This window comes from Rutilus rutilus (assembly GCF_951802725.1).
Source record: "Rutilus rutilus genome assembly, chromosome: 13".
NCBI classification, from domain to species: domain Eukaryota; kingdom Metazoa; phylum Chordata; class Actinopteri; order Cypriniformes; family Leuciscidae; genus Rutilus; species Rutilus rutilus.
In genome coordinates this window covers 23,826,995-23,851,492 of record NC_140218.1, presented here as the reverse complement: position 1 = coordinate 23,851,492, position 24,498 = coordinate 23,826,995, and the positions used below count along the sequence as shown (strand labels likewise).

At 38.5% G+C, this 24,498-nt stretch overlaps 1 protein-coding gene across 1 annotated transcript; it reads right to left on the bottom strand.

Moving 5' to 3' along the window:
* Window positions 1–3,647: 3,647 nt before the first annotated feature.
* Window positions 3,648–23,141, bottom strand: fam120c (family with sequence similarity 120 member C). The gene is made up of 16 exons (XM_084427322.1): window positions 21,842–23,141; window positions 17,203–17,449; window positions 17,026–17,108; window positions 16,769–16,897; window positions 16,549–16,651; window positions 15,965–16,038; window positions 15,237–15,523; window positions 14,893–15,139; window positions 14,266–14,437; window positions 12,803–13,052; window positions 11,335–11,449; window positions 9,137–9,346; window positions 8,821–9,046; window positions 8,599–8,731; window positions 6,379–6,442; window positions 3,648–6,270 (listed from the first exon to the last, which is right to left on the bottom strand). Exons 1-16 carry the CDS (start codon window positions 22,364–22,366, stop codon window positions 5,989–5,991), a joined length of 3,147 nt encoding a protein of 1,048 aa, XP_084283448.1. The 5' UTR covers window positions 22,367–23,141; the 3' UTR covers window positions 3,648–5,988.
* Between the last annotated feature and the right edge of the window lie 1,357 nt (window positions 23,142–24,498).

Genomic DNA, 24,498 nt, shown 5'->3' with positions numbered 1-24,498 from the left:
TGCGGCAATGACAATTTAAAGAAGGAACGTGGTGTTTCGCTCACCTGAGATCGCGACTGTACATGATACCGCCATCTTACATCAGCAGAAGAGCAGAGTGAGACACACTAGCTGCAGGCGCGCAGATCTACCCCTGAGGTGACCTGCCCCTTGAGTGATGTGATCCGATCCGCCGTCCTCTCGGTTCACGATTAGGTCATTTAATGGACTACAAAGTGAGCAATTAACAACTAACGGTTGACGAATGTCACAACTTGCACGAGAGAAAATGCTATTTGTTACCCTTTCACGAGGAAGGTTGCTCTTCCATTTTGAAATGGTGATTTAGTCAAGTTAAAAGTAGCCTACATTTTAAACATTCTATCAAAGTTTAAATGTTAATAAATGGCACTTTCTCAAGCTAAATTTTAACAAATTGTTTTCGAGTTATGCTGTTATTTTTTGTGCTGCAGGTCATGACATTCCAAGATGACAATTTAGTAGAAAAGGAACATAAGCTAATATTTCTACAAATCCAATAATACATTTAATAAGGTCAAAAGATTTATAGCAAAAAGATTGCTACATTTCTAAGGAATGTGTTCTCCATGCACTATTTTATGTCTTCCAAAATTATTGCACTGGAAAAAAAATAGCCTTCAGACTGCAATAGTTCTTTGATTTCATGCGGTAGTGTCATAATATTGCACAATCTTGGAGATAAATTTATACATTTTATAAGTAACAATTTACAATAATGCAAATGCAGTAACATTAGCATCATTCCTTCAGTCTTCAGTGTCACACGATCCTTCAGAAATCGTTCTAATTTGCTGATTTGGTGCTTAAGATACATTTCTTATTATTATGTTAAAGAGTTATGCTGCTTTAAAATAGTAAATCTTAATTTCCCTAAACTGCAGAACTGTAGTGCATAATAAATGCTGTACAATCAGTTCATGATACCTAATCAATTAACCAATGTTAACCACTTTAATCTAGTACGAGTGTTAACTTTTCATTTAGAACATGGCAGTATAGCAGCGGGTTCTAGTAAAGAGTCTTTAAAAAAAATAAACACAGGCAAATGAAAACCCAAACTCCTTTTTTACTAAAAGAATAAATTTTATTTCAGCACTGTAAGTCATTTCCCAACCATACAAACATGACTGCCAACTTTGACTTTCTCTCTCTCTCTCTTTCTTGGAGCCTTTTGGCTTTCTCCCCAATCCATTGTGAAATCAGACCACAACAGCAAGACAAATTAAAAAGAAAAGTTTCTTTCCAAAACAATCAGGTGCTTTCTTTATACTAAAAATAAGAAATTGTTAATAACGATCATAACCATAACAGCAATAATAATAATGAACTTTACCCTTCACTTCACAAGTTTTTTGGAGCTTTTGGAGATCTTGATGCATGCATCAATGCGATTGTGTTGATGAGCGGATCAGTTTTCCAAGAACAGACGACAGAATGTGTTGCCTACAAATGGATGTCTTGAGTTGACGTTGAGTCTTGGGGGCACATGCCATAAAGCAATGGGGACAAGATATAGAGGCTACTACATACTTCTAGAAAATGTAGGATGTCAGCGGGCCACTGTACACAACACATTGCTGTTATCAGACTAGGATTGAAACCTGACCACACCAGTGGTCCTGTGGAGTGAAGGGCTACAGAGCCAGGATACAGGGGAAACAGTTATAAAGCAAGAGTCAGATCTGAGGTCCAGACACAAATCTACAGGAATGCACAGGCAAAACTCTTTACCAAAATAGCTCTGTGTGTGTGTGTGTGTGTGTGCGCACATGTGTGCATGGTTACAGTATGCGTTCACACTTAACCTATCCATGACTACATTGAAGCTACATTTTTCAGAGGGACAACACATGTGCATGGGAGCTGAAGTGTTCTAGGGTTAATCGCTAAGCTCCACTTGAGAGGAAAAAAAGAAATCTTTATTTTAGCAATGAAACTGGACGATACAAGATTTAGCCACTTTTCACCAAAAAGATGTAAACATCACATTTTTCTTCATTTAGAATCGGATTACGGACCCTTTACGTACTCTAAGATCTCAATTACTGAAAACACGTAGCTGTATAATCATATATACAGGATCCAGAAAGAGAATCAAGACTGTTAACTATATACTGGAAATATAGTAGTTTCCAGAAATTTACTTTGGTTGAAAATTAATGTTGCACAGATGTATATTAGTCTGCTTTGTGTGTGCAAGGAAGCAAAATTAGATTTACTCAAAATAATTCAGCTTTTACATGTAACAATTTTAAAGAGACTGAAACACAAAGTAATGGGTTATTTACGTAAGTGACAATTACATCATGATGGTGAAGTGGTTTGAAACGATATTATACAAAATAGAGGTGAGGAAAATTGCAATCATTACACTTGAAAAATATCTAGTTATCTCCGCTAAGCAAATTTTAATACTAAATGTAGCAACGGTCAAAGGAGTAGCTGTTGTAATAATAAGAATTTTTTTTTTTTTAAGTAAGAAAAACACAATTTCACAACTGAAAGAAACCAAAAATGGTAAGGTTAAATTTTCTCAGTTCACTGTTGAAAATGTTACCAACTTTCGTCTAAGGTTACTTACAGACAGATTATTAGACTAATTATAAAAGTTAAAATCTCTCACTGTTAGTATGAAGACTGCAGGGGAAACAAAGGCAAGAATAAAAATCAACAGAGACAAGAATTAAGAGGGAGAACATCTTAAAAAGTGTATACGGCCCAAAACGTATGGGGATCTGCATTTGGGACCATGAAAAATCAGTTTTATCAGGACCAACATCTGGAGTGAAACTGTGCCATCTAACAGCAACGGCCAGAGCGACCTCTCTGATTTCCAGGGCATCAAATATTATCAACTAGATATTTCTTAGTCTATATTTTACTCACGTGAATCTCTATAAATGTATGATTGAGAGTTTAAGCAGCAATCTAGAACAGAGAAGAGAAGCTTTGGAGAGGATAACTTTGGAACCAAGCATCTGAAACTGCAAATTTAAGTATCCAAATAAGTATAAGTGATCTGGACAATACATTAATTATCTGAATATGAAAAAGTTGTACTATTTTTCTTCTCCTTTATACTAACTGATGTTTCTCTACAGGTATAATAAAGGTATTGTGTGTGTGTGTGTGTGTGAAAGAGAGAGAGATTATATCTTTATTTGGTGTGTCTGTATATTTCGGTTTATGCTGTTCCTTTCTTAGATTATACTTAAAACTAAATGCGAAGGAGTCACTGATACTCTATGACAAACACACTGAGAAAAAACCCAACTAACTGAGACGGCTGTTAATCACAGATGAAAAAGGACTGAATTTTTTTTTTAAAGGATCTACAGTTATTCGGAGGAAACCAAAATTCCATTAACGGGTGTGTTTGCATGTTCATATGCACTAACATGCTGGAGATCCTTTCTTGAAAACTAGCACTACTGTACTTAACTCGTAATACAACGTGACAACCTAAGGTTGAGGTTTAAATGCTCTAGCGCACATGACCGTGTAGCGTATTAGTTCACAAATACTACGGTCAAGATTCTTCTTGGTTTAGTCTGTCCGGTAGTATTGTCACATATTCTGACACCGATATATCACCGTCGATTTTTTTTATTAATTTTTTTTTTTTTACTCATTTTGTCCATAGCAAACTGCATTCATAATGCATGCTTCAGGTAATTGTAATATTTCTGATGGGCTTATCTGTCTGGGTTCCTCAAGAGTGAGAATTTGCAGAATATACATAGTCGCATAACTATAATGGGTGTCTTCCATAATCTGACTTAGAGCTTTCGATATACTTTTAGTGGCACTAAATATAATATTAACTTCTTAACAAAATAAGGTGCATCTTATAACTTCAATAGAAAGCAGTGATGTAATCTTGACATTGTCAATTGTACAGATTTTAAACTATGATAATTAAATGCAATAACCTCTCTCAAGTGTATTAGTTAATTATTACATTTAAATTCTCATTCATTACGTCCAACAAATTATTGGTACAAAACAAGTATTTTGTTTTTTAAAATGGATTTAAAACATTAAGATGTAAGTAAAATGAATTTCCTAACCATCTGATGCAAAATGGTCAACACAATGGCAAGTGCGGCTTTAATCTTTAGGGTGTTTCGTTCGGTTTTGACTTGAAAGCCCATTTGCCTCAATAGAAGTACTGTCTTGAACACAGAAGTGCATGAGTTCATAGGACTGTCACAAAAACAAGACGAGACAGACAGATCATGAAACGGTCTGGAGAACCACAGACTCCGATTTGTTTTTGTTTTTTAAATGACTGTCTATTACAATAAAAGATGATCCTAAGGTTCGTTCAATAATTACTTTGCAGAGTAACAAAATTGCAATGATTTTAGCGATGGTGGGAGAATGCACATGTACAAAAAAGCATCCACATGGTACACATGCACAAGGCACAGGGGAGACGTGAACAACGAGAGAATGAAAAGAGCTGCTAAAACCCAGAACGGTGTGAAGTTGAGAGATGTCAAATGGCAGGTCTTCAGGTTTCTCTGAGGGACTGTGTGCATTCTCGACCACTGATAAAATCACTCCCGTAAATCACGTCATAGCGCAACAGGATCATGTACATTTGGGTCTATATACAAGCGGCTGGGATGTCAAACAGTATCACGGTTCAATCCGAACACATCCCTAATTCTGGCAGAGGCCTCGATTTTTCTTTATCCTGGTTCGAGGACAACCCAGTGTGTTTTCGGTTTTAAAACAAAGTGCAGATTACAATGCACTCCGTTCTCACATTCAAATGGGTTGGTGTTGATTTGTACGTCATACTGGTAAACAACACGCAAGGTAAAAGTTTATTTGGACAGTTAAACTGCTGAAAGGAATGACTTCAGGTCTGCTGCTCATTAAAAGGAAGTTAACCAATTAACCAAATTACTGTCTCTATATAGCACAGTACTATCCTAAACAACAAGTGCTTTTTTTAAGTGCTCTACGTTAGAATACAATCAATGGAGGGGAGGAATTTGCATATGTATATTTTCGGCCGTAAGGTGCTTTAAAGATCTCATTTAGAACTATTCTGTGAATCTTCAGGGGGGTGTGGGCCTAAAAAGAAGATTGTCTACATGTGAAATAAAGCAACAGAGTTGGGCTAGCTATGTGATGCTCTTTCCCTTCCTCTTGCTCAGCCTTACTCAAACATGGCTCTCTGAGCCTGGACTTCTCGGGCCGCCCGTGGCCCCCGTGCTGAAGACAATTGCAACTTCTCCACATGCAAATCACTTTTTGATAAGATAATATACAAAACAAAACAAAGGGACTACCATGTGTGTGTGAATGCACACTGTGACATACAAATACAACCCGCGTTCTCCGACGGTTTCCACTCGTCTACTGTATTCAGGGCAGTGTTGACTTTGAATCCTCGCCTATGTGGTACACTGCAGATACAGCCACGTGTAGAACAAATAGTGTAATTCTTTGCTGTGTGGTGGAAAGTTTAAAACAGCTGGAGCTGCTGTGCAACTTGACACGTGCAAGTGTTTAGAGTAGGTCAATTTTCAAATATACTTGGGGCATTACGGGGCTTTTCGTAGCCATTTTAGGCAATCATTTAATGTACTAAGGTCTGAAAAGAAAACTGTGTCAAAATAAAAACACTCGAGAGCTTTTCACTATGCTACAACAATGATGGGCCAGTGGAAAGGATGAGGTCCAGAATCTGAAGATTCAGGGCGATGTGCAATCGAGGGTTGTGATTTAAACGTGCTCAGTTTTAAACCAGACCCGGCTCTTAAGGTGACACATAGACCGCGATCCTGACACTGTCCATCTGTCGTTTCCAGCATGTGCAGCATCATAAATTATACCATGACAACACAAAGTGGCTACTGTGCCCTAAATATTCAATTTTGCAAGGAAAAGGCAGTCGACCTTAAATCATTCCCTCTCACTCTCTCATTCTTATTACATTTTGGGATGTAATTACTCCTCTTTCTGTAGTGCACCATCTGATGGGCAGTCGTCAAGGCAACAAGGGGCCTCTACCTCCACCCCATCTTCTGACTGGTTGTCTCTGCTGGCTAAGGCACACTGGATTGGCTGGGCCAGTGGTGGCAGGTCAAGGGCTTGACCAGTGGCGCTTCCTGAAGAGCTGCCGTTCAGCTGCTGTGAAGGAGTCCCTGTTCCCTCCATGGGCCGTCCCACCGCTTTAACGTCCTCAGTGAGCTTTGGGGGGCTGGAGGAGGGAGGTGAGGAGGACAAAGTCTACGAGAAACATTGGGAAAGGAAGCAAATCAAACTCAATCTCATCGCTAACCAATGTCAATATGAATATTGTGCGTTTATAGTGCAAAATATACATGTCGAACTGACCTGTGTTCTGTTGGTTGTCACTTTCTTCCCTCCCCTTGCTTTCACTGTCAATTCTTTACCCCTTCTGGGAAATAAGAAAAATAACAGATGTTTTAACGTGTGTTAGGAATGCAACAATATTTTGGCAGATTTTTAATGCTAATAACCAATATGCCTGCTAATACTGTATAGTAAAGTCAAATCAAATATACATGAGAAAAAAACATAAGATCTATTTAAAGTGCTACTATAATAAATAGTAGCACTTTAAGCGCATGGTCTAAAGCGCATGGCGCCAGTGCACTTAGGGCATGTCTGAATCCCTACACACTTCGTTTTCAGACCAGCACACCCATGGGCCAACAGATGGGCGCAAATGCATTTGCTATTTCACCAACACAGGACGTGAAAATGATAACTGCGTCGGGCTGAAACTAGCAAAAAACACATCATTGCGTCATTTTCAGTTATCATTTTCATGTCCTGTGCTTATATTACAAATGTAAACACTGCACATTTTAAATGATATTTATTTAACATTAATTCAATTATAAATTAGGGCTGTCAAAATTAACATGTTAATCTAGCGCTAAAATCTTCTTCAGTTAACCCACTAAAAATATTTAACGCAATTAACGCAGCATCCATTTCTTTCTGTCATCCTTCGGTTGTGCTACTGTATATGATGACATTATTCATGTGAAACAGCTCTCTGTGAACTAAAGCCACGGTCATTCTAGAATCTAGACTTTGAGCATGAAAAATTTCTTCGGACACTGTAACAGTCGTGATATGACATCACGATTTGAAGCGTCTTTTTTTTTTTTAAACATCAATTTAACATAAATAGTAATACACTCAAAATGTAAAAAATATACCATCTACTTGACTTTACTGCAAAAATATTGTTCTTTTAATACAGCCAAGAGGTCACGCAGTGATTTATCGATCTTCTACTGGTCACATATCTTAAAATGATGCGAATTCGCAGCACAGAATTCACCAAACTTGACTTTGGAACACAGTGAAATGCCAAACTTTACGCATGCGCATCCGTTTGCGGTCTGACGCATTCGCATACGTATGAATGGAAGTCAATGTAACGAAATGTCAATTGGGACCGCCCCTAAACACCTGAAACGCATGCACAGAATGCCGATTCAGACAGCGGGCCAGTGCCGCATTGAGTTCTCTTCCACACTTGAATGGACAAAAACACAAAATGGTGTCAAAATGCCCGTTTTGTCGAAGTATCCTAGTAAGCAGTCTTAAATGAGTTAAATAAGTCTAAAAGTGTTAAAAGAACATAAAGAGTTTGGAGAAAATCGGATGTGTGTCAGATCCATGTCGTGCATCAGGTATTGAAGTGACAGCAGCCTAATAAACCTGCTGTTGTCTGTTATTATTGTTAATCAAAGAATAAAAGAAAGGAAATCACTCACTGCTTTTGAGTAGCTTTTGTTGCTTTAATAAGGATTCTATATTGAATTTATCATTTTTGCAGTGAAGACTCTGCAGTGTTTGATGACTGACTTCAATTTCTATATATTTCCTACCTGTTAAACCTACCTGAATATCTCAAAGCAATGTTTCCAAGGTTACATGGGTCAAAAACAATGAAAACAATAACTTTGTACATTTTGGCAGAGCAAGTAAAAACCTGAACTGGACCGACTGGGCCAGTAAAAAAACCTTAGCATTGAGCCCTGATATATTCAAACAACAGCTAAATGTGACATTTATTACAATGGGTTTATGTAAATATTGTTTTAAGTTTTTTTTAAGCCTATTAAATGTTTTAAAATGGATAACTTTCATACTGTAATGTTGAACGGCTATAATTTATGGCTAAAACTAATCAATGACACTAGCCTTCAATCATAGTGCTTGGTAAATATTTTAAATATACGTCTTCATGTGGTTTCTACAATTTGTCTTATGTGTCCGTTCAATCACAAAGAAACGCGAAAGAGGAATCAATTCGGTGTTCGAGTGCTATCTGATCCGTTACAACCCTAGGAAATACATATGCAGTCAGCATGCATATTCACCGCATGAAAAGAGATTCCACCTGCTGCTATTAGTCCTTACCAGTAGATGGTGCAAGTTAGAGTTAATAAAGATCAAGAGCAACAGGGAGAAAGAAGTCCTCAAAAACAAGTTATTTATTGTGAGGCTTTGTCATACCGCCATAAATAATCAGCCAAATGGCCACTATTTTGTGACACAGAATGGACTCACCCTTTCCCTCCTACTGACACCACCTGCATATTGAACCCCCCTCTGCCACGGATTGGCTTGTTCCCAGCCCACTGACCAACAACCATGCCAGCTATTTCCAGCTTGCCACCCTGTGGAGGTATAGACTGGATTCCTAAAAGAATTACAGACAATTACTAAGTGACACCCAAAGGGCAGAAAAAAATATATAGTAAATGTGCTAAATAAAGAGGAAGGTCTAACCTGGGAAGGCCCTGGGACGGTGCTGGTGGTGATGGTGAGGAGGAGGAGGCATGGAGCCCAATGGGCGAGGAGGATAAAGAGGATGCATGGGGTAAAAAGGGGGCACCATGGAAGGGGGGAGGAATGCAGGGGGTGGCAGTGGTGGAGGTGGAGGCGGCGGCCGGGACAGGTTGATGCCTTCCAGAATGGCCTGGCGCATCTTCTCCACCCTTGAAACCAGTTCCTCCTGCAGGGACAGGGTGTTAAAAACATTAAAAAAAATATTGAAATATTGTTAAATATTAAACAGCTGCACCTGCACATATATGTTTGTTACCTGGCCTTCACACATATCAAGTAAGGAGGCTCTGTCTCTGGTGGCTTTAGCTAGCTTGCTCTGGAACAACTTCCCATCAAAAAAGCCCCAAGGGCAGCAGTGGTCCCATGGCAGGGGCTGTCCACATACATCATTCACGAACAGAGCAGTGTCCACTCCGCTCATGAACAGAGAGGCCAGCTGCACCCCACGGTTATCCACCTTCTCCACCTGGTATCAGTGTCAAAGAGAAGAAATATGATCTGGCGGCATGCTTGGCATCAGCCTGGTAAATGTCACAGAAGCGTGTCATTTCAATTTCACAGAGCTCTTTCAAAACAGATTATTGACAGCCTGACAGTTGAAAGACAGCATCTATTTTAAAGAAATGCTATGCTTTGCTTTATGTGACATACAGCTATTGAAGTTGAGCTGAGCTATTGAGTCCTTATTTACAACAAGTGTTGCCTCAAGGCAAAAAAAAATAAAAATAATTGTTGCAGGCATGAAAACTGGTCAGGGGAAAAAAGGTGAGAAGGATACGGCAGCAAAAAATCCAATCCAATCAATTTTATATATATATAGCACATTTAAAAAAACAAGGTTACCAAAGTGCTGCACAAAGAATAAATAGAAAATATAATAACACATAAAACATATAAAATATGGGGGCCATTTTAATGTATGGAGGCAAGTATTTACACAAAACACACAGCATGAGATTATTTTGTATTTTTTCGCCTGAACCAGAATCTCAAGGGCCCGTTTTATCTGTTTAGCAGCATGTCTCAGCCTTGCCCTCTTCTCCTCTTCAGCGGCCTGTTTTTTGAGATCCTGAGCACTACTGGATCCTTTGTAGTGCATCACTCTCTCCTATCTCTCCGTGCGAAAAACTTGACCAAAACCACTTATTTTTGTCGAATAAATGAGAAGACAACACATTACAGACTGTTTTTACGAGCGTTCATGCTTACGGTTGCCAGATTTCAATAATTTAAACCCCAGTCAGAGCTTTTCTGTTAAAAGAGCACGTTTTCTACCCGGTCTTTTCAATAGTATCTGGCAACCATATGCGCGCACGCTTTCTAGATGATCTGGATGAAGCGCGGATGATCTGAAAACACAGACAAGTAAGCTGGAGTTCCGCGATCTTCATTTGAGATTTTCATTGAAAATATTTTCTCATCGGATCTGCACAAATCACGTAGGTGACCCATTTTGGTTTTAAAACAGCGAATATCGCCAAAAGGTGAGGAGTTTTCATGCCTGTTGTTGTGAACAAACATTTAATAAAGCATGGAAGATACAAAGATAAAGAGTGCAAGGGCTATGTTGTGTGCAGTGTTCAATTCAATCCTTCCTCCCACTGATTTTACTGTAATCTGGGTCTTTACCGTTATATAAGAACATGAAAACACATGCAAATGTGCTTTAGTCTCAAACCACATCTCTCTATCCATCTGCTTTTAACAATCTCACTCAACAAAAAGTAAACATTTCATTAGAAACATGATTCAAAGTCAAGAATGGCCGATACTTGAGATACACTTTAAACAAAACAAAACATATATTTTGAACTGTTCTCTGAAGAAAATGTCATTTATAAGCATTTAATCAATCATATCAATAATGCTGGTTTTTAAGTCTTATTATTGAACATCCCAACATAAAATATATCCCAGAATGGCTCGGTTTGCAGTAAATGCTGCTCTACACTAGTGTTAATTTCTTTAACGAAATCTATGACGAAAAATGTTCGTTGACACCCTTTTTTTCCATGACGAAGACAAGATGATTAGACAACAACATCATTAAACGATACCTGTGACAATAGCAACATGGAATAACGTTGACGAAAAAAGACAAGACTAAACTGTAGTTTAAAAAAAATTAAAATCTACCAAAATCTCAGTTTTTGTCGAATAAAAAGGAGACAAAATATTACAGACTGTTTTTAACAAGCCCCTACTATGAGCCTTGATGTTTGCGGTTGCCAAACGTCAAGATTTTAAATCCCCAATCAGAGCTTTTCTATTAAAAGAATACATTTTCTGGCAGATTTTTTATTTATTTGTGTCGCTTATAACATGCGTTTCGGAATGCAACCATCTTCCTAAAATTGTAACGAGAAGCACTTGTAAAGCTTTAAAAGATCCTGCGGTTTTTGCCCAAATAATAGGTGGTTACTGTATGACAACAGTTAATGAGACACGACTTGCCTTGAGTTCCTGAAGTTGGTCAGGCTCATAGAGCTGGTTGGACACAGCTTGAGCCAAAAAGGCATCAAGCTCATGGCGCTGAAGAATGCGACCCCCCGGCCACTGCATCATATACCTGTAAACACACATACTGTTCAAAACACCCAGAGCTACTCAGATTCAGTGCTGACTAGGGTTGGGAATCGTAAGACATTTTCCGGTTTCGGTTCCCATTCAATACAAATTATTAAAACAACTAATAAAAAAATTTGTTGTAAGGGGAAAATACACAATCCTTTTTGTGTTTATTTCTTATACTTGTCAAATGAGTTGAACAGACTGGTAATGTCAACAAATTCAACATATTATTTAGCAATTTTTGGAAAAAAGGAAAATAAATATTTCTGCATTCTCTAGGGATCATTTGGGACCTCTCCTATAGCTTATTGTATCTCCAGCAGTGGAGAATACCCTCTCAGAAGGGGTAGAATATGCTTGAACACACATGTAAGATCCAGACAGGTGAAACATAATATTTCGATTTGAATGATTGATTCATAAAGACTTCACTTCATTACTGGATGAATCAGCGCTCTAGCAGTTAAATAAACAGAACTGCATTCGTCTTGCGGAAGAACATTGTAGCCGGAGCTACTTCTCTCTGTTTATTTCTATGACGCGGGTGAGTCACTCAGGCACTGTGCTACTCCGCAGCGGTGCCGGTGTAAAGTAGTCCGAGTATAAACGCTTATTACAGGCTTACCGTAGTGATTCAGGATAAGACAAAAACACGGTTTGAAAAAAGGCATTCATGATGTACTCGCTCATTATATACATTTAGTAAATTCTGAAGCGAATTTTCATTATTTGAAGCGACTTTCAAAAGGTGATTTACTCTGTTTTGGTTGCTACCGTAGACATCAGTGTTTATTCTCGAACTATAAACTTTTATTTCAGTACTTCTGTGATCATTTGAATATTTGTAACAACGAAATACCGATACTGTGCTGTTGAAAAGATTGTGAAAGTAAAGATTGTGAAAGTAAAGATTGTGAAAGTTCATATTGACAACTGCTCTCTCAGCGACAGTGCAAACAGATTTGAATGTTCCAGTGTGAAGTTTTTGTCATTTAGGAATAAGATCGCGTGGGTGTTTGAATCGAGATCAAGATTGTCTCTCTCTCTCTCTCAAAATGTATATGAGTAGCGCGGGTGCTTTCATTACTATTTTAATATTCATGAGGTGAGTGTGAGACATCGCTATTAAAGGATAAGCTCCCAGCACTTCGCCCACACATCGGCCCAGTACCGTTATTGGAACCGAAACTTAGGAATTTCGTACGGTTCTGGTATTTTTCAAAAAACACTACCGGTTCTGGATAAGAACCGGTTTTCGTTTCCCAACCCTAGTGCTGACCTACTTATCCAGTCTTTCAGTGTGGAGTAAGAACCATATCAATGTCCACTGAGAAACATCTCACAAATATACCTGAGCACGCAGCACATGAGCAGCAGGTGAGATGGCACACAGGTCGGGTTGAGCAGGGCAGGGCAGTCAGAGCGCATGCAGGCTAGAAAGGCTCGCGTACGACGGCTACGGTCCTCTGAGGCTCTGCCTAGCCACAACCGCCTCAGGTTGGGACATGTCCACTCACGGAAACACAGGGCTGGAACGAGCTCTGGGGTCAGGGCAGATTTAGCTTTACTGGCACACCACTCCTTTACAATCACCGGGGGCACTGTAGAATCAAACAGAAACAAGAAGATTGATTTTGATCTTCTGACAATGTCTTCCTCTCAGTTAGTGGAGACATAGTAGGCCAAAATATCTGCATTATTAAAAGCAACACAAAACAAGAGCTAATTCTCTGGTCAGACATGTGAAAATATTTGCATTTTTAGGGATTAAACACCTGTAAACTGATGTGCTTTGTTAGCGGGTTAATTAACTCAACGAAACCTATATGAGATTAATCAAGATATTTATGCAACATAAACATATTACAACTTATAACTGCACAAAATGACGCAAATTACGTAGAATCTATATAATTTAGATTAATCTATATAACTTCTCATAACAACGCTCTGTACGGCAACCAAACACAAAGAATTCACAACTTTTTATTGCAATAGTGTTCTCTTTATAATGTTATGTAATATGAGAGTCCCAATCATAGTTATTAATGTTGTGCATTGCTGTTTGAGCTGCATGCACTGAAGCTAAAGATGATCGCTAGTAAACTGGAGCGCTTTGCTAGCGGGTTAATTCTTAACCAGATGCATCCTATATGAGATAAATCATAAATATATATGCAAAATAAACATAATATTAAAACTTGCACTTGCACAAAACAAAAGGCTGCGAATGCACAAGTGAACTTATAGTCATGAAGGTGTAACTTCTGGATGCGTTTATCCCGTAACCGGCTAAACCATGGGTGTACAAAGAATTCACGACATTCTATTACAGTAGTGTTTTCATGATCATTTCATGTAGCCTATACGAAAGACTTGCGCTACACATGTTGCACTTACCTGTATTTTCCTTTTCAAAGTGATTTTAATCATATTTCAAGCAATTTAAAACCATCATGGTGAACAGTGCACATCTGAAGTGTCTCAGCTGAAGGAAATAATCCATTATTTATCAGCTGTAAGATATTGGCCAAATTTTCTTATCGGGAAATTTTCTTATTACTATTTAAATACATAATAATAAGTAATAATAATAATAATTATTATTATTAATCTGAAAAACATGAAGCAATATTTAAATTATTTAACAAATAATTAAGATAAATTTTTTTTATACTTAACCTAAATATTATTGTGTTAAATAACGCATAATTTTCTGCTGTATTGACTTTTTGGTATTGTGACAACACTTACAACATGAATGCTATTCTACAGTCTCATCTACACAAGGTTTATGCCCACCCTCCCTCTCACCGTCAATGGGACTACGCTTGCGCATGGCCAGTCTCTCCAGCCTCCGCTGGGTCTCAGCCAAGCTGAACAGCACCCCGTAGCCATACTGGCGGGCAGAACGGAAAAGTAGAGAAGCAGGAGGCAGGTCAGGGTTGCACTCATCCTCTATACACACTGGCATCTTCATTTCCCCCTGGTAGGCGACAGAAATGAAAGAGAGGGAAGAAATGGAGAGTAAGGGACAGAGAGAGAAGAGTGTTAAAGCTCTCATTTGTATTATAAGCTGCTTTTGTATATTTCAGGGCATTTTCCATCATAAATGTAATTTTTTTTTAGAAAGTACTATTTAAACTTTTTTTTAAATGAACATACTGCAGTTTTATTATTAATTTTTGAAGTACATATAAACATGTTATATAAACATCAGTAATGATACTGAATTGAGGTGCACAAGGACGTAAAGGAAAAACTAAAATAAATGAGTCACTGTTAATTCAGTAACCCCTCTGATGGTTTCAGTGAAGGAAAACTGTACAAATAAAATGTTTTTTGGCTGTGCTGTTGCATATTCAGCAGCGAAAAATATTAAGGCTGAAACTCTCCCAGAATGCCATTTATTTGTGAGCACATGCTGTGTGACTGCGGTACCTTGGTCAAGATGTGGTAGATCTGTGGATACATGAGTCCTCTCCTGTGTCTGTGCTCCGCCACTCTCAGCACCTCGGCACTGACCTGTGGAAGGGGTGGAGTTGTGATGTCCATGTGAGTCCGTGTTGGCATGGACAGCAATGATGGAATGGACGGCCCACTACCGTTACCATGGTGGCCGTCCCCAGAGCCACTGCCGCCCCGTCCACTGGGATCTTCCCATCTTGTGGACTTGTCAGCCAAATGACTATGACAGAAAATGAATATTTATTTTGCTCTGAATACCAGATTGCTAGTTAAACAGGTACAACACAATGAACAGATTCCATACAAAGTGGACTCACTTAGTGCTGGTGTCATTATGCTCCTCCCCATCTGAAGACGACGACGATGAGGGGGAGGGGCCTGTGGGAGCAGCAGTGTGATGATTGGGCTGTCGGTTGCCATCTTGAGAGGAATCATATGGAGCAGACCAATCAGCAAAGCCCATTTTCCCAACTAGTGAATCATTACAGTCCTGCAGAGGCTGAGTTGGGTTCTGGCATAAAAGGGCTGGACCAGTTACAGGGCTGGGTCCGTAGAGCCCACCTGGATAAGGCACCTTAACACCTGACACCTGGGGTGGGCCAAACTGTGGAGAACAGCAAAAAGTGACTGGCTGAAATCTGTTTCTGGAAAATAAATGTGATTTGAAGCACTAAACAAGTGTTTCCCACAGGATTTTGTGAATCTGTTCGGGGGGATAAATCTGGTGCACTTTGAGAGTTCAAAATTAAGACCTCTAACCCAAATTGAAATAAGAAAAAGTCTGTGCATTCACTAACTTTAAAGGGGACTCAAACCTCTTTTTAGTTGTGATATAGTGTCTACATAACACAGCATAATACTACTACTAATAATACTTCTATTACTAATAAAAATAATATTCCTATGGCAGTAATAGCCATATATTTATATATAATAGCGGAAAACAAGTTTACAAACGTGTTGATTTTAGTTTCTTTGACAGCAATGGTGCAAACCACAACATTAAAGACTCTTTATGTTATGTTACTGTACAGTAAATAATTACCTGAGCTTTTAGAGGCTGCATCGCCCCCATGTGGCCGGGAGGTCCGCCAAATTGATTAGGCCCAAAGCCTGGAACTGAGAGAAGAGTCAAGAGAAACCTAATTAACATTGTATGAGTATAATATGATGTCAGAGCTTATCTTAAGGCTGCTGAAAGCTAAACAGTGGAAACTAACATACACTATAGTTAAAAAGTTTGAGGTCTGTAATATTTCTTTTTAAAAGAAGTCTCTTTTGCCCACCAAGTAAAAAAAGCAATATTGTGAAATATTATTATAACTTAAAACAACTTTTCTATTTGAATATATTTTCAGCAGCCATTAGCCATTACATTATATTCTAAAATGCTTATTTGCTGCTCAATACACATTTCTTGTTATTATTTATGTTGAAAAAAGGTGTGCTGCTTAATATTTGTGAAAAGCACAAAAGACTCTGATAAATAGAATGTTCAAAAGAGCATGTATCAAAATTACTGTCACTTTTGTTCAATTTAATGTATCCATGTTGACCTGTACTGACCCCAAACTTTTAAAAGGTTGTGCATGTACAGTGAATGGTCTTCAAACACCACATTCTACCTACAGAGGTAAGGAGAAGGTCCCATGGAGAGAGGTCTTGGTTTACTGGCCGCTGAAAAATACTCCACTGCCTTCTTAAACCTCTCAAATTTGTCTTCTGTACGTGACTAGAGGTTAGAAAATGGGAAGTCTCCATGTTAGGATGAGCTTTTAAGATGACAACAGTACAGTAAAAGTGTACAATAGTACATGAAAATGCAAATGTTAACACAGCCATGCTTCACCTGTGACTGCTTGAAAACATCCTTGGCCACCGAATCTAAATTCCCAAGATCTTTGATGGATGCCACATACTCAGATACAGCCTTGATAACAACCTCACATGGAGGGAGGACTAACTGATGAGCCCTTACCTGAACAAAAGGAAGAAATTAAAAGAATGGGTTATAGTGATAAATCTGATGCTCAAGGATGCATAAGTCTATATTATCAATTACAATTACAGAAGAAAAATGTGAGAAATGACACATTGCATAAGCACCTTGAGGGAGGCAAGAGGGTGTTCTGGGCCTAGAAGACTCCAATGAAAGGCAGCCAAGTCTTCATCTGGCAGAATGTGGTTACCTGATTTTGATGAAGACCCACATTTAGAACTAAACAATGTTATAAAAAAATAAAGTCACATGCCAGGACACAACAAAACAGCAGTGTTCCTTACCAAGAAGAGCAGCAAAGATTGGCAGGTGCTGGGTCTTGAGGCCGAGCTGGCGAGCCGCTTCTGATAGCAGGTACTGGTGAGTGGTCAGATTCTTGCCATTCCAGGAGAGCTTGAGAGCGTGGGAGCTGAAATAGGCTGGAACGTTGCATAGCGCAAACTCGGAGTCCTGTGCGATCAGACCCTGAAAACCATAGTCTCTATACAGGGATAGCACCTCCTGATGGTGGTCCTCCAGGGTCTGCACCACCTACAACACAAGCAGGGTGGAAGAAGACCATGTAACAAGCTCCCATTGCTCTGAACTTCTGATCAAACCACACTGTGACCATTCGTTTAAAGGTGCATTCAGTTACTTTTTGTTTATGGAATTTTGACTTGGAATTGTACTAACACATTAGGCCGCGTCCCCACCAAAGCGTTTTTAGCCAGGTGAAAACTAGGGATGTCCCGATCCGATCCACGGCATCGGTATCGTGCCGATACTGGCCCAAAACGCTAGATCGGATATCGAAAAAAAAAAAAAAAATTTATCCGATACCTATGATCCGATACCCATTAGGGGTGGAACGGCCGTATTCGTACTGAACGTACGTTCGGTGCATGGATTTACACAGAGAATACACGGTATAAAAATAAATAAATCTCGCATGCACATTAATTAATGTAATACGGAACTAACGTTACTGTTAGATACGCGCATATGCGGGTTCTTTAGGGACACCTAATCTGTAGCCCCACCTTAGCTCTGAACGCGCGTCTATATCGCTTCAAACGCTCACTTTATCATTATACGCGCGTGGCGCGTCCTATTCGCTTTGGACGCGCGAATGGTTTCAAACTGTTCAAGCATCGAACTAGACGCGATAGACGCAAATTTGCCGCTCTATTCGCGTTTGGCGTGAACGCAGCAAAATGAACAGGCTGCGATGTCAAGATTGCAATGCTGGAGTGTGTGTGTGTGTGTGTCAGAGAGAGAGAGGCACGGGTGCGATCGAACAGTGGAAACATAAAAACATACTCCGTCATTTTCATACAGGACATCATTAAAATTGCAAAAAGTGTTTAGCCTACTTATATTTGTGTAAAACACAACATGCTGTGTGCTTTTGTCAAACTGTAAACTCTTGTCAAACTGTAACTGTCACACACACACACACACACACACGCTGTTTAAAAGCAAAAATGATCTCATCTTTTGGACATTCATCATTGCATTGGTTTTCATTTCTTGTCCTAAAACAGAGCACTAATCTGTTTATTTTTAAGTGACACATTCTACATTGAATAAAAAAGAAAATCAAATGTGTTTTTAAAAGTAGTATTATTTTATACAGAAATAAATTATTTATAATTCAGATGAGAATAAAGTTAAAGTTAATTAAAATTTTAAGGAAACAAATATATTGATCTGAAATATAGCAAATTAATTTTAAATTCATTCAGGTTACCAAACATACCTCAAGGTCTTTTGAATAAAGGCTGGCAGTCTTTCATTATCAGCTGTGGTTGTGGACTATACACTGGAGAAGTATTTTTCTCCATTTGAGTGAGATGTTTTTATGTGGCTAATTGAGCAAAGTGCTTCCATTATATTTTATTATTATTAGTATTAAGTTCAAGAATAAAATAAAAATATCGGATTGATATCGGTATCGGCAAATAGCCAAAGCTTCGGTATCGGTATCGGAAGTGAAAAAGTGGTATCGGGACATCCCTAGTGAAAACGCTAGGCGCTCTGCTGAAAACGCCTAGCTATGGGCGCTTGAGAGCATTTTGGCAGCGCAGCATTTTTTTCAGTTGCGACACTTTGCTTGTTATGATACGGAATAGCCACGAAAGTGTTACTAGTATCTCATTTCACACATATTTTGTTTCTGTGTTGAATCTATATTAAAATGTCAGTGCAATGTAACGCATTTTCTCTGGCTCTTATTTTAAATTATTTTGTTCTGTTATTATGCGTTGTTGTCATCTGTTGACGTTGTACAAGCAGAATGTGGCGGTTGGTCGGTGTGGTATTAGTCCCGCCCCTCCTCCACTGTGATTGGACAGTTGGGTAAAAAGTGAAAGTGATGAGTGCTGCGTTTTACCCAAAGTTGAACATTCTTTAACTCTCAGCGACCTGTAAAAAACGCCGGGCGCTCAGCACTTCAGCGTGAAAAAAACGCTCAGCGCCTCGTTACGCTCCCATTGAAAACAATTGAAAAAATATGCCAGCCGCATAAACAAACACTTTGGTGGACAGACGGCCTTAGTGTTGCCAAAAGTATAGATTTTACAATACATATTGATTCTCAATATTTGAAACTTTCAATTCTCATTTTCTTCAGTATCGATACAATGGTACCAGCTGAGCTTTCTCGCTTCGCAGTGTCTTTAAGTATATAGTCCGTTGCGTGTTTCAAAGTGAAGGGCATCGCTGTGATCTTACACTTGAGTGGTTTGGTTCACAGTAAATGCAGCTAACTCCATCTCTGCCTGTGAGTTTAACATGCACCAGTATTTTCATATTCACATTATTTCCAACACTTCTGTGGACAGATGATTACAGCACTTGAGACAGATTTGTAATGAGAAGCGTTTATAAAATTATTGTCACAGTCACAAAAATAAAAGCTTGAGGGTTATTTGCAAGAATTAAAGTCATAAGTATTGACATTTTACTACTGTTAAGTAAAATAATGCTTATGAAATATTCATTTTTTATTTTACAGTGTAGTTGTATTACAATGGTAATATATTTCTGTCTTAGATGCATTAAAAATAATAAAGTTGTTATTATTAGGCTATATAATCCCACTCAGAGATATCAAGCCCGAGGTATCTCAGACAGTCATTTGATAAGAAAATATTTTGACTCAGGACAAAAGTGAATTAGATGCTTTGGATAATTGTATTGAATATGGAAAATTGTATTGAATATATTTTTGTATATGAATATATATTTTTCAAGGTACTGTGTCGAAGTTAAAAATTCCAGTATAGTGACAACACTAACACACATTAGCTAGAAAATGAGCCATGATTAAGTTATTCTGCAAGCAAAAGTGTCCAAGGGTTATTAAAATCAAGCTAGTAGTATTTGGCTAGTCCTGTGATCCAGTCGTGTGCAGTGGTGTTCTGAAATGAGGTGGCAAAGTCTTCACTGTTATCTGTTTTAAATATAAATTCATATTCCAGTTTTACTTAATGTTGACATTTTTCAGATTAAATAAACATTACTTGCACTATCAAGAAAATAACAACCAAAACGATTTTGTACAGTAACAAATGAATTATTGTTATTTTTTATTCAAAAGTTTCTTTCTGTGATCTCCCCTAAACTTCACAGATTACCGTGAACGAGCTCCGCCGTGTGCATGCATGACAAACAGACTGACGCAACAGAATAGGAGTGCAATAATTCTGATTAAAAATATTGCTAAAATATTTGTTGTTGAACAATAAATGTGCCAAATGTAGAATTTTAAACCTACAAGTAAGTGTATTTATATGATAGCAGTAACTAAGTCTTAGCTTTTGATTGTATTTATTTTTAGTGTAGTGAATTGAAAAATAAAATCATTATTTTTGTTTTTAGATTGTAATGTTACAATCAAAGTTAGAATCTAATTTGATTTTAACCCTTTTTTGCACATAATATACCAGAGCCACATGGTTACATTCACTATATTTGTTTTCTTTGTATTCAATATGAACATTGTTTGTAGGACAACATTGGGCAGGATGTGAAATAAAAAAAAATCTAAAAATAAATACAGATTTAAAAAAAAAAACAAGTAAAAAAAGGTAGAAAATATGAATATATACCGTATACCGCCATTCAAACAAAAAATACAGAGATATGAATTTTTGGCCATATCACCCAGCGCTAAGGCCAACACAGGAGAATAACATCAATATCTTTCTAAATATGCAAACTGTTCATTGCAATTTCAAAATAAAAGGTTTAAACCCTCACTCTGAGATTGCATGTCCACATATCCTTGTTCAAGAAATTACAGTGGCTGTAGCGTTTCAATCATAAAAAAAATATAATCGCCAAATATTTAAGATATTTAAAAGTCGTTTGCCCAATATTAACAAGGACTTCATCTGCTGTAAAGTGTAACAACACTAGGCCGCTCTGCAGACATTTGTTATAAAACATTAGGCTACATGATTGTTTATATTATGTATAATGTTTTAGGCCTATGTATTTTAAGAGTGTTGTTCTATAAAACCATATGATCACTTGCTTATGATACCAAATATTACTGCCTCATTGTTATAATACATGTATTTTAAGTCATTTTAAAGGCAATTGTTTGCTTGGGTCTATTTTTATTACCACAAAAATATCCGATTACTTGATTATTCGCCAAAATAATCGTCCGTACTTGATTACCAAAACAATTGTTAGTGACAGCCCTACTGTATTATGAGTAAACTTTGCACGAGTGCACCTTCAAAAGTAGTTTAACTAATATTAATGAATAATTCTGACCTTGCTTTTGAAACATTTGTACAATGACACAAATAACTGGAATTGACAAAGCATTTGCAGCACGTTGCATATGTAAAAGCAAGGAAGGAAGACAATTCATAGAAAGACAACACAAGCCACAGTTCCTCTCGAGGAGGGCATCAGACCACTCACCCGCACGCGGAATCGGAACATGGCGAGGCGGACACAGTGGCTCAGGCAGGCCGGGGGCAGGAACCAGGCCCGTGGAGGGGGCGTGGCCTTGCTTCCGACATGGTTGACGATGAGCTGGGCCGTCTGCCGCTGCCCCTGTGCCCGCCGCGCCCACTCTGGCCAGCGATCCTTCCCAAGCGTGCCGTTAAAAACCACCACCAGCTCCAGTCCGCCTTGGTACAGACAGGCCTGGGAGAGCGCCGCCAGATAGCCGAGCATTGCATTCCACTCGCCTCCACAAACCCAGTCGGTCTGGTAGCCCCCGTAGAGCCGCTGAAGGCCAGAGTCTGCGTCGACCAGAATGCGTGCTGGCGGGGGAGGCGGAGGCAGCGAGCTTGGATGATGGGGATGGTGGTGGTGGTGGTGGTGATGATGGTGGTGTGGGGGCTGACGGCCTGCCGTTCGGGCGAGCTTGAGAAGATCTACTGGAACTGCCGCCCCAGGGCAGCGTTTCTCCAAATACTCCTGAAAGCCTTGAACTCCCATATTGTGTCTGTCTATGCGCGTGAGATGGATGAACCTTGTTAAGAAGTTGATTTCTTGGTTATGTGCTCAGAACTAGATCTGTCCGGTTATAGTTGGATAACTAAAGACCTGAAATGTCTGGTAAATCATCCGACAAATGCAACTGTCAACCGACCCCCTGTAAAATTCCAGATACGCGTGGCTATTTATTACATTTGGTCGTGTAAGTGCAATCTGTGTCCATTCCTTACGGTGTCAATATTATAATCCCGCTAAAGTCTCTATTTTGATCAGTTATAATGTTGCACGGTCTACAACGTAACGATGGAGAATAACGGCGCGCACGCTACAGTTGTGATGTCGACAATGTTGGTAACATCAAAATATAATCCTATTTGTAACACATCTAGCTGCAAAACTAAACAACAACTACGCCGTTGCCATCGAACATGCCCGTTAGGTAATTAAAACTAACTCTAGCTGGTAGTGGATACAGTATGTCCTGTACTGGTTAACAGTTATTAGAGCTACAGTTTGTGGCTAACAAACTAGCTCGCGCACTTAGCCAGTTAGCTCAGATCCCGGCGTGATTGACGCGTCAACTAGTCGAGACAAATCGGGGGCTGCTGCGATTCGGAATGAGATGAATAACTAAGGGGAAAATAAAGTAAAACAACTAAAATAAAACAAAAACAAAAGCCCGACGTAAGCTCCCTCGCTCTCTGTCTCACTCACGACTTCATGTTGAGGAGAGGAACATACTTTCATGCGACGTCGGCCATCTTGCGACTTCCCCGCGGACCAACAGAAAGTGGGAGTGGAGGCGAGCTGAGGAAAGTGGGAGGGGCGATGTGCCGTATGCCTGGGGGATGTAGTTTTTTTCTGTGTGTAGGTGTATCTGGACGTTTGCTTAAAAGACTACAACTACCATACAGCAATGTGACAGACCCGAAGCATGCCATTTCCAAAAGGACCGGTTCATTCAAAAGTTGATGAAGAAAATTGGTTCAGTTGGAAAAGCTAGATTAAAATATCTGAAGTTCTCACGTTGTGTGGGAATAAACAGTTTAGGGCCAATGGACTGCAAGAGTAGCCTATACTAGGGGCTCTGCAGAAATGAGAAGGATATTTTTTAACAAATGACTGGTCTGTCAGATATATTATGTTTAACACAACACAAAAATTCTAATAGTATGTAACATGAAAAACATTAAAAACATACTGTCAATTTAACATGATACATAATCTTTTCCAGGTAGTATTTTAATAGGCTAGGTTTTTTTTTTTTTTTTTTTTTTTTTTGCTTCAGTTCATTAACATGACAAAAAATTAATTTGGGAAACAACATATCTTTATAATATTCTTATTATTTTCTCACATGGTACAAATGGGTCTTTATAGGTAGGCTATATGAAAATATAGGTATGTAGCATCATATTCGGTAGTCCTTCAAAAGGTTTGAAAATCTGATTTAGGGATTGCCACAGGTTTTAGTTGCCACATTGAACAGAAGAAAATAGATTATGTATGGTATGGGTTTCAAATATGTCTGCCCACTGATCTAAAAACAACAAATGCTTTGTAAAGAAAGAAAGAAAGGGCCATTTTATGCTTGAAACCGTGCTCTCTTTAAAAAAAAATTTTTTTTAAGTAGGCTAATGTTTTATACTGAATGAAAATCATCACCATTCTAGGCCTACTTTCCAAATAGTTTGGAAAAGAATATCATGGTTCACAGTTTGTCTGAGCCACATGATTTATAAAGTCCAAAGCAACATATTCAATTCAAATGAGTGCTTATTTTAATAGCGTAAGTTGCTTCATAAGGACATAATAAATATTTTATATGTCTATGACCTACAATGGTTGTCTGTAGCCTATATGATTCAAGCACGTAAATTCACACTTGTGGTATAGTTGTAGGCCTATTCCTTTTGAAGCAACTTAGCAAATTGGCCTACAAACTGACGTCATGACTGAAAAGCTCGACAAGATGGATACAAATGGATATATCCTTGAATATTTTTGTTTAATAATTTGTTTTCTTAGTTGTTGTGAGTTGTATATATTTGTAAGAATTTTGTACACAGTGGTATTAATAAATAAATACCATAAATACACACACACACAAAATAAATACACACACACATAAT

What these genes read in the sequence shown, in the direction of transcription:
- fam120c (XM_084427322.1), bottom strand. Translation starts at nt 22,366, where the DNA reads ATGGGAGTTCAAGGCTTTCAGGAGTATTTGGAGAAACGCTGCCCTGGG. An exon ending in CCGTCCCAGGGCCTTCCCAG is followed by an intron (nt 8,732 to 8,820) that starts GTTAGACCTTCC and finishes TAATTCTTTTAG; the next exon opens with GAATCCAGTCTATACCTCCA. An exon ending in GTGTCAGTAGGAGGGAAAGG is followed by an intron (nt 6,443 to 8,598) that starts GTGAGTCCATTC and finishes CTTATTTCCCAG; the next exon opens with AAGGGGTAAAGAATTGACAG.